This window comes from Musa acuminata, chromosome BXJ2-8 (assembly GCF_036884655.1).
Source record: "Musa acuminata AAA Group cultivar baxijiao chromosome BXJ2-8, Cavendish_Baxijiao_AAA, whole genome shotgun sequence".
NCBI lineage: Eukaryota > Viridiplantae > Streptophyta > Magnoliopsida > Zingiberales > Musaceae > Musa > Musa acuminata.
This window is the reverse complement of record NC_088345.1, coordinates 635,865-646,496: the sequence shown is the minus strand read 5'-3', so window position 1 is coordinate 646,496 and position 10,632 is coordinate 635,865. Positions and strand designations below refer to the sequence as shown.

General features: G+C 36.9%; 1 protein-coding gene across 1 annotated transcript; it reads left to right on the top strand.

Moving 5' to 3' along the window:
* The first annotated feature begins 957 nt into the window (after window positions 1-957).
* LOC135618501 (aspartokinase 1, chloroplastic-like) lies at window positions 958-10,632 on the top strand. The gene is made up of 14 exons (XM_065119393.1): window positions 958-1,159; window positions 1,429-1,867; window positions 1,946-2,028; window positions 2,125-2,165; window positions 5,485-5,639; window positions 8,013-8,162; window positions 8,256-8,351; window positions 8,562-8,678; window positions 8,957-9,076; window positions 9,169-9,261; window positions 9,356-9,472; window positions 9,807-9,923; window positions 10,086-10,148; window positions 10,240-10,632. The coding sequence occupies exons 2-14, from the start codon at window positions 1,466-1,468 to the stop codon at window positions 10,357-10,359; spliced, it is 1,674 nt and encodes a 557-aa protein (XP_064975465.1). The 5' UTR covers window positions 958-1,159; window positions 1,429-1,465; the 3' UTR covers window positions 10,360-10,632.

Genomic DNA, 10,632 nt, shown 5'->3' with positions numbered 1-10,632 from the left:
TTATAATATGTGTCTGCAAAGGTCAATCAATTTGTAATCTCACTCAGGTCCCGAAAAACATATAAAAGAGAAAGTTGATTAGTTTGAAAATGAGCGATGAACAAGTCCCGATGTCTTGCGGAAATGGAAGCTTTACAAACAATTCAGCGAGCACCTCGTGTATAAAAAAAAAAAAAAGAAGGAGAAAAATAAGAACTTTAAAAAGTAGAACAAATAGTTGTAAATCCACAAATAACTGGTCATCGGACGTCGAACATGAAGAGAAATTCCCATCAAATTAACGTGCGAACTTGTAAATATTTTTCAATAAACGAGACGTCTGTTTACCTCCTATCATCCCTATAGACCGATCAATTTGACCAATTCACTTCAATAAACATCAGGACTAATTCACTTCTATTATTGGATCGGAAATATCAAAAATTTGGCATCTAACAGATCAACCGATTCGAAAATAGTTGATTGGTCCGATTAGATCATAGTGATTCGGAATAAGTGAAAAATAAATTAGCGATTTCTCTTTATTCTACTTGATTAATAATCATTATTTTGGATTTCTTGTCTTTTATTGTGAAAAAAATAAAATATTTTAAAATCAATGATAATTCTCAGGTTTGACCAGTATACCTTCCTGACCGACGATGTTGACCAAGATCACCAACTATGGTGACTTTGCGATGACCAACCTCGTCGAAGACGTGGCGTGTGGGTGCTGCCTTTTTTTGGTTGTGAAACACCCATTCCCAGCGACGGTGCTGCGCTGGAGGTGACGGGACTTCTGCCCCATGCACGGAAACCGTCCCTCAGCGCGCCAAATTCCCGTTATACGTTTCGATCTGCTTACTCGCGGTGTGGCTAACCGCATCAAGCCGTCACATCCCACTTCGATTTGTGGACCCTCACCTCTTGACTCTGATCTCGACCGTCGTTTCCGAAAACAAGCGGCCGCGTCGTTCGCCTCTCTCTCCTCTATATTCATGTCCCGCCCATCTCCCAGTTCCGCCGCCGCGTTCGCTCTCCTCGCTCCCTCTCTCTGCCTCATCGTCTTCCTCGTCATCGGAGGAAGCGCGAGGAGAAGAGAGGGAGAATAACAACAGATTGAATCCCTGGTCCAGAACCCCTTTTTGTCTGCTCGCTTTCCCCCATTTAGGCTCCAGAGGTATGGTTAGCGCCTCTCGTGATGTTTTCCGTCCTCCCCGATCTTGCCCGTTGTGACGAATTAGGCTTTACTTTGCTATTACTTTCTGATGAAGCTTTCAATTCGTTACTCGTTTTTGCGGAGATTTTCCTTTTTTTTTTTGTTTTTTTCTCAAGTTTTGGGTCCATTTCTGGGTTTCGATCTTTGAATCGGAAATGGGATGAATTAAAAATGTGCATTTTAATATTAGAATCATGTCATGGATCATCTTAACTTGATTTTTGATGCAGGATCGGGGAAAAAAAAATCTCACTTTTGATCCCAGCAATGGCGGTAGTTGCGCAGTTTGGTGGCGGGTCCTGTTGCGGTGTGGTTAAATTGGACTCGTCGACTTCTCTTGCTTTCTCGACGAGCTTCCAGAGTAAGGTCAGTTTTGCGTTGTCGTCGAGGTCATTCTGTAGGAAGAGGGAGGGGATCTGCGGAAAGAGGAGAGCTTTGAAGGTGTGCTGCGAGAGAAGGGTTTCTGCCGTTGTGGAGAAAGATGCTGTCTTGAGGCAAGGGGCTGATAGTAATGTTGAGCAGCTCAGCATCGTGATGAAGTTTGGTGGGTCATCGGTGGCATCAGCTGAGAGGATGAAAGAGGTTGCGGACCTCATTCTTAGCTTTCCGGAAGAACGACCAGCGATCGTGCTCTCCGCCATGGGCAAGACGACAAACAATCTTTTGCTGGTAATATGCCCATTTTTTTCTCATCTTTTGACTTCAGCCTTGGATGAATTTCTTAATGTAGTCTATGTTTGCTAATAGGCTGGAGCAAAGGCGGTCTGCTGTGGTGTTTCTAATGTATCTGAATTGCATGAATTAAGCTTTGTGAAAGAGTTGCATCTCAAGTATGAATTCTTTTAATATTTTCTCCAGCTTATAGTTGTTCTTTTGATTGTTCTTGAACTGTTGTTGCAATGAGTTTTCTTGTTTTAATGGTTCAGGACAATTGATGAACTCGGGCTTGAGAGTTCAATTATTTCTGGTGAGTACTGTTTATCACTATCGTGTATAGACTATTTGGTTCCTCCTTTTTGGTTTATAAGGAAGTTTATGCCATCTCTAATATCAGTTTATGCAGTGCATCATCAAGTATAATCTTGTCATGTAAAAAGGCCTGATGTAATTATGCTAGTAGTGTCAATTTTATAAAAGATCTTATACAATTATGCTAATAATAATAATTTTATAATGGAAAGTTGGTGACCAACATTGTGATATGCCCAACAATAATGCAGTGTAATTATCGGGTGAGTTGGGTAATTAGTTCATGGCTATCCATGTCTGAATCAACTACAGTATTCCATGTACTATATATAATTGTAATGATCAATCAACTAAAAGTTGGTGCTAGTTGAGCAATTTGATAATTGTGCTATTCATTTGGATTTTTAGTTGCAGGAAACACAAATTTCTAGTGCCTGCAGTTTTGAATGATGGTTTATTGAATTCAGAAACTAGTTAGCATGAGAACATGTTAAAGCATATAATCAACTTAAGTTCTTAGATGTAATGGTATTGATGAAAAAGTTAAGATGATATCATAATGTATGATGAATTCGAATCCTATATTTGTCCCTTTTTCCGGTGTTTAATTAAAGATAAAGATATTTGTACACTACCCATTTTCCTTTGTGCTTGCACCATACATCATGTTCCATTCACACATCAAGACTAATCGGCTTGCTTGTGAGAGAGCCCAATATATGCCATCTTAAAATTTTGATCATTGCCATTACAAGCAAAAGCTTTAATCCATAGGAAAGTATCATCCGTCTCATAAGCAAGTCGGTTAGGCTTTAAGTTTGTAACCTGAGTGTATGGTGGAATATCAAATAAATGGATATTGCATGAATATTTTTAATTAAACACTGGGAAAGAGGGGCAAATATAAGATTCGAACTCATGTCCTTTTTAGATCGGGTCATGAGTTCAAATCCTATATCTGCCCCTCTTTACCAGTGTTTAACTAAAAATATTTGTCCAAAACCTGTTTTCCCAGTGTTTAATTAAAATTTTTTGTCCAAAACCCGTTCTTTATTTGAGCTTTGCACCATACACTCAAGTGGCATTCACATGTCAAGCCTAAACAGACTTAAAAAAAATTAGGTCCTTACATGATTATTCAATTATGTTAATTAATTTTGGTTGATCTAAATTGTCTTGTACTTGATCTTTCCAACCTTTTAAGGAGCCAATAAATAATGTGTTGTAAATCCAAATTGCATAACTGATTTTCAGGAATGCCAATTTGCTTATACACCCCAATAAATCAAATCTCATGCATACTAGTCCCTATCACAAAATGCACTGAGATATCAGTATAGTATGCCCTGGTGTGTTACTAATGTAATAAGAAGAAAAAATTTAAGTATCAATCAAGAAAACAAATACTGGTCGGAATAGTATGTATTGACTGGTATCTATCAGACTAGTATCAGTCCATGTAGATAGATATATATTTTTTTAATGAATATTGACATGCTGGCTGCTATATTGTCTATCATATTGGTATCATACTTAGCCTAATTGGTATCACATGGAGATTTAAATTCTTGGTATAATATTCTTCAATACAATATGGTATATTATGTTGTAATTCTTGAATCTGTTGCTTGTGCTTCACCTTTTGAAGTGCATAATATGTTGATCTTTTTTTATGTACATATCATTCAATAAAGATAAGTGTCAAGATTGTATGCTTATTCTAATTTTAAATAATATGTAAGTGTCCATCCCTAACTCGAACTAGAAGAAATATGACAAAGTGTTATAAAAGGTGCAAGGTTCCAAAACACTAAAGACGTTAGGCGCTTGCTTGAGTGAAGCAACGCACTCACTAATATAAGAATTATATAAAAAATAATTAGAGAGAAAGATAATTATTAAAATAAAAATTAGATAATCAATGAGTTCCATATCATTTCATATTCAAAATATCACCACTCAAACATAAAATTACATTCATTTAATCAGAAAGCATTAAGTGTTAAATTATCCAAATCTAATAACAAAAATGTCAAAATAAAAGAAGAATTGATACAATTCAAAATTCAGGATCCTAAAACTAAAGGGACAAATAAAAAAATCATGATCCTAAAACTATAGTGAATTTAAAATTTTAGCAGTAATAAATTTGATAATTAATATAATTGTAAACTATTATTAATAAGAATTAACTATTATAATATTGTTAACAACAATTAACACAATTATGCTAGGGAGGGAGTTGATAACAAGAGGAGCTCAACAAAGAGTAAGGGAAGGCAGCATTGGGGGCGGACAATAGCAGGGGCTAACGATGGTAAGGAGTGGAGGAGGTGGGGTGGGGGGGGGGGGCGGGGGGGTGGGCGAAGTTAGGTAGGAGTAGTAGTGGGAGGTTAGGTAGGGGAAGAGGAGGAAGACAACAATGAGGGAGTAAGAATTTGGAAAGAAATTGTGAAAAGAAAACCTTTATTTGGGTCTTATTCTAAAATTACCTTTATACCCATTTAGTTTTAAGTATTTGTATATTCCTAACAGAGGATATCACTACTCATTCATAACACTAGCGGATAGCAGAGTATTTAACATGGCAAACTCAGGCCTCTTGTGGTAAGTCACTAATTAAGCCACAGTGGGATACGTGAAAAACAACTATATCTCTTAGTAGTTTTCTATATAAAATTTGAGGTACTTAAATCCTGGAAGCAAAAAAAGCAAAAAATAAGGAGAGAACACTCAAAATTATCTGTGTGCAGAGGTTTTGAGGTCCTTTTTTAAGTGGGAAGGCATTAGGAATGTTATGGTTTTAAGCTAAGGTTATTTTTTGTTCATATAATTGTGTCAGCTTAAAGTTTTCTTCTTAATCTTATTAGATATTTTAGGATGGATTTGAATCGACTTGGGTGATTAGGATAACCTCACATGGATTATCTTAGTCAGCACGAATACTTTGGGTTGGTGCATCCCAAATAAACTGGTGTTCCAGATTTTGTCCAACCAGGATCAGTTGATTATCTGAATCAAATCATGATTTTTGTCATTATTTTTTTGTTTGTTTATTTGATGGTTGTATCATTTTCCTTTTTGTATATGATTTTTGTTGCTTGAGATGTCTCCTGTGATGGTTAATGATTTTGCTAGATTATGGTCCACTAAATACTGTAGTTTCTGTTGGAGGTAGGGAACCGTTGGTGTCATTTTCATTAAGCCCATGGGTGACAATTTGAACCGATGTCATGACACTTGATCAGTGACAAGAACATTCTTATTACTATTTCTTGGCTCTATATGTTTATAGCTTTGTATGCCACAATGTGCAGATATTCTGGTTGAGTTAGAGCAGCTTCTGAAAGGCATTGCCATGATGAAAGAGCTAACACCTCGTACAAGGGACTATCTAGTTTCCTTTGGTGAATGCATGTCTACAAGAATTTTTGCAGCATATTTAAACAAAATTGGTACTAAAGCACGACAGGTATCATAAGTCACACCCTTTAATATTTCATATGAAATGAATATAAGCTCAGGGAATTATAGTAACTGAGCACACTTTCTCGTAAGTTGAAAATGATTGTTAATAGTCGGTTGACCTTTGTTCATCCAGGCATATTCTTGCTAATATTGTTTCATTTGTATCAAGGTTCGTCGTACCGCAATGTATTGCTCGGTATGAGCGGTATATACTGGTACATTTCAGTGTACCATGTGTTAGTATGGCTCGGCATGTATCGTACCTATGACCGGTCAATACACCGTTATGGACCGGTAAGACAAATCATGATTTGTATAAAGATAACAAACATACTTTTTTAGGCAAAAGGTAAAAGAGATGCTTTAGCTGATCATTTTGACTGATTGCCTGATCTGTTCTTTGTTTCTTTTAACATGTGCTGTTAGTCTTTGGGTTGTTGTTGTTATTAAACTAGTCTTTATGGTTGTTACAGCTACAAGGTCATATTGAATTATTCTAACAAACTCACTGCTTACTTTTGATTGGATATTTTGTGTAGTTTTAACTTTTAATATTACACCTGCATTGGATATTCTGCTAACCTAAATGTATCCGGTCTTCCTAAAATTAGTTGGATATTTACTTATTGGTGTATAGTTAGTAGAAGACCATTTAACGGATGGCTTTTAGCATTTACATTCAAGTCAAATTCTACATTGGATCACTTCATGAACTGCATCTCCTGCCATGGGCTCTAGTAACTACGCTAACTGGAAGACTTTTAGAAATCCCAAGCAAGTAGAATAAGCTTACCGCAGTTTGACTTAGATAGGGCTTTTGGCGAGCAATGGGACTTTCCTATCGAAGGAAGAGTTTGATTCTTTAAGCAAGTTGGTATTGGATTCCTCCTTCCTGACCTCAGATTCAAATCATCGAATTGAATTGATCTACTTACAGAATCTTCCGTTAGATTCTATCTTCCTAGCTAGGGTAGGAGAAAGTCTTTCTTTATTCATCCACACTTTCCATGACTTTTCTTACTGAACTTAAAGGAGGGAATGATTCTCTTTCTACAAGTTGATGGCAAATGGAGACTAGACTGAAGGCCATGAAGAGGAGAGGAAGCGGAAGCTAAGAAGTCTTAGCATACAGAACTTTTGTCTTTCTATGAACAGGGTTGGTTGGCTATACTGACACCTGGAAAGCAGGCTAGGTTAGAGTTTTTCTACTTGCTTTATTTGAAGAGGTGCTTAGCACCGATACTAGCCATTCTCTTTCTCCTCTCGAGAGTGCCTTTGCTTGGTCTTGACCTCTTCAGGTACTCCAAGGCTTCTTTCTGTCTTGCTGAACTCCTTCCTCAACTCCGAGACCTTTGCTTCCCAAGTTGGGTTCGACTATGAAGAGAGGTGGGTGTACCATGTAAAGGTTCCCCTCCGATGGTTGTACAAAGAGCCTAAGCCAGAGTGCCTCATTCTTCCGGCTTACATCTACACCACTACTTCAACATCTAGGAGCCATCACTTTGTTACAATGTTAAATCTTATTTCAAGAGAGATTTTGATAGAACCTAACATTTTGTTGCAAGACATTCCTTAACTGTTTAAGCTCACCCAGCCCTTGAGCAACCATTTACCAGTTATATGTCTGAAAAGTGGAGCATAAATGAGTGTCATTGATATTTAATGCACTAGTAAATTAAAGGTCACATCGCAATAATTTCCACAATCATTTAGTCTTCCAAATATAATAGTTGAAATATTAAGAGTCAAAGATATTCGTGTAAGTTACCAAGAAAGCCAGGAACCTGATTGAAATTCTTGCATGCAAAGAGAAATGGTTTGATAGCTCCAAACTATTGAAGGAAAATCTAATGATTTTTTTCCATATGGTTATATTTAAACTTTGCTTAATGAATTGTTGTCAGTACAACAATTCATATTTGGGAGTTTAATTTTGAGATGTGACTTTGCTTCATGAAGTATGTGATAAGTTAGAGAAAAGAGATCTAATCTATTTCATCTAGTCCTATATTTGCAATTTGTTTCTGATCAATAGAGGAGCTACTTATGTGGCTTTTGCGTCTTTTGCAGTATGATGCATTTGAGATTGTTTTTATTACCACAGATGACTTTACAAATGCTAACACCTTGGAAGCAACCTCATGATAATTAATTTCTATATTTGCAATTTGTTTCTGATCAATAGAGGAGCTACTTATGTGGCTTTTGCGTCTTTTGTAGTATGATGCATTTGAGACTGGTTTTATTACCAAGAATCATATATGACTTTACAAATGTTAACGTCTTGGAAGCAACTTCATGATAATTAATTTCTATATTTGCAATTTGCTTCTGATCAATAAAGGAGCTACTTATGTGGCTTTTGCGTCTTTTGCAGTATGATGCATTTGAGATTGGTTTTATTACCACAGATGACTTTACAAATGCTGACATCTTGGAAGCAACTTATCCTGCTGTTGCAAAGAGGTTGCATGGTGATTGGACTAATGATCCGGCGATTCCTATAATCACTGGTTTCCTTGGAAAGGTTGTAGCTACAAGCTCAACATCATGCATTTTGTAGTGCTGACATAATTGTGTAACTGAGATTAAAGGTCTGATGATGTTTCTACGATTAAAGGGTTGGAAATCCGGTGCTGTAACTACCTTAGGCAGAGGTGGAAGCGACTTAACTGCAACAACTATAGGTAAAGCTTTGGGCTTACGTGAAATTCAGGTCAGTTTGAAGTATTGAAGTGTTTGAGCATATTGTTGGGATGCTGTATTCTACTTTACCTACTTCACAAACAACACACTCTACTGAAGTTTATTTTAGGTTTTCTGCCATTCTTGTACTACTTTGGCTATTTGCATTATCCATGTAACCTCAGATGCTGTTGGCCATCTGCAGTGTATCAGACTAATATTATTAATACATCTGCAACAGGTTTGGAAAGATGTTGATGGTGTTTTAACATGTGATCCTAATATATGTCCAAATGCAAAGCCGGTTCCTCATTTAACATTTGAAGAGGCAGCTGAACTCGCTTATTTTGGAGCACAGGTATGACTTATTTGTTTGTTTGCAACAGAAGTTTCTTTGGAAATTTGCAGAACTTGAAGGATGCAAAAATTGATACTCAGCTTCACACTTGTAGCAGTTCTTATGGATTCGGATTTCACTGTGTAGCACTAGACCTACATTTAGAGTTTTTTATTACAAATTCAGTTCTATGTTATGGTGCCTCTTTTAAATTGCAAGTGTAGCTACTGTAGACTCTTCATATAAGTTCTGCTTCTTGGTTTATTCATTTGACACTATAAGCTATTTTCCAAGTTCAGGTGTTGCATCCCCAGTCAATGCGGCCTGCCAGAGAAGGTGATATACCTGTTAGGGTCAAGAATTCTTATAATCCTCAAGCTCCTGGAACTGTCATCACTAAAGCAAGAGATATGAGCAAGGTCTATAATGAAATACTATGTTTATATTTATTCTTTTGTAGAAGTGATATTGCTCCTAGCTTTGTCATAAACGTTTTTTGTGGATAATCCAGGTTGTACTAACCAGCATTGTGTTGAAGTCAAATGTTACCATGTTGGATATTGTGAGCACTCGAATGCTTGGACAGTATGGATTTCTTGCAAAGGTTGACTAGTGATCATTTCGGTCTTGGTGGTGTAATCTGTTACTTGTAAAATTATAGTTTGTTACTTCCCCTTTTGTGTGTGTGTATTCTCCAGGTTTTCTCTATATTTGAGGACTTGGGCATTTCTGTTGACTGTGTCGCAACAAGTGAAGTCAGCATCTCTTTGACACTGGATCCATCAAAACTCTGGAATAGAGAATTAATCCAGCAGGTCTGAGCTGAATCATTATGATTTTCCACTCAAACCTTCACTTATGTTAAACAAAAAAAACAGAGATGGTCTCTATTGCAGAGTATATGCATGTGCCTGCTGAACTTAAAAATGCACAATTTGCTGGCTTAAGTTTATCCTCGCTTAAGTTGTGGTGACTTAAGCATATGAACAAGTTAAGTTTTTCAGATTGAGAAAGGTGTCAAAAGGATACTCCGTTGTTTCTTAAAAAAACTAGCCATAACGGAATACTTGGTTGTAATTTTTCGTAGCAAGGACACTATATTTGGTTGATATCTTGCTCATCTAATCCATCTTGAACAATCAAATGTAGGAACTTGATCATGTAGTTGAGGAGCTGGAGAAGATTGCTGTTGTTCATCTCCTTCAGCACAGATCAATAATCTCTCTTATTGGAAATGTGCAGAGATCATCTTTAATCCTAGAAAAGGTTTGATCTCACTTATTAACTAAAACAGAATTTCTTTCTTTTTGTCCTCTCCTTTTACCATTTTATGGACTATTTGCCCACATTTTCCTGGTGGTCGGTAATTATGTTTAGCGACCGCATCGTGCTGGCAACAGAGACTAATTAAGCGTATTTGGTCTTCAGGCATTCAATGTTCTTCGCAAGAATGGAGTGAATGTCCAGATGATCTCCCAGGGAGCATCGAAGGTACTTTCTAACAACTCGGTTACGCTTCTTCATAATCCAACAAAAGTGTTCCAAATGTGATGCTTGTTTTCTCGTTACCTTTACCCTACAGGTTAACATTTCCTTGGTAGTTCATGATAGCGAAGCACAGCAGTGCATCAGAGCTTTGCACTCGTCATTCTTTGACGATGGCTTCCTGTCAGAAGTAGAGGAAGCTGCCAGTGTAAACTGATGTTATGCTGTATGCAGTGGCCTTTTGATGTCCGATTCATCGAAATTAACTTGTGGTGCCTTCCTACTAACCCAATCTTCAGGAGAGCATCCAACTTTCATGTTATCACCAGCGGCCAACAGCCACGCATTCTTTAGAATCGAACCACTAAATTTAAAATGTACTGTATCTTTTCATTCCACTTATCAAATGCTTTGATTTTTAAGTTAAAATTAAATTGGAAAAATCTTGAAATTTATGCTTTTGTTATTGAAGAACTGATTGCTTTGATAG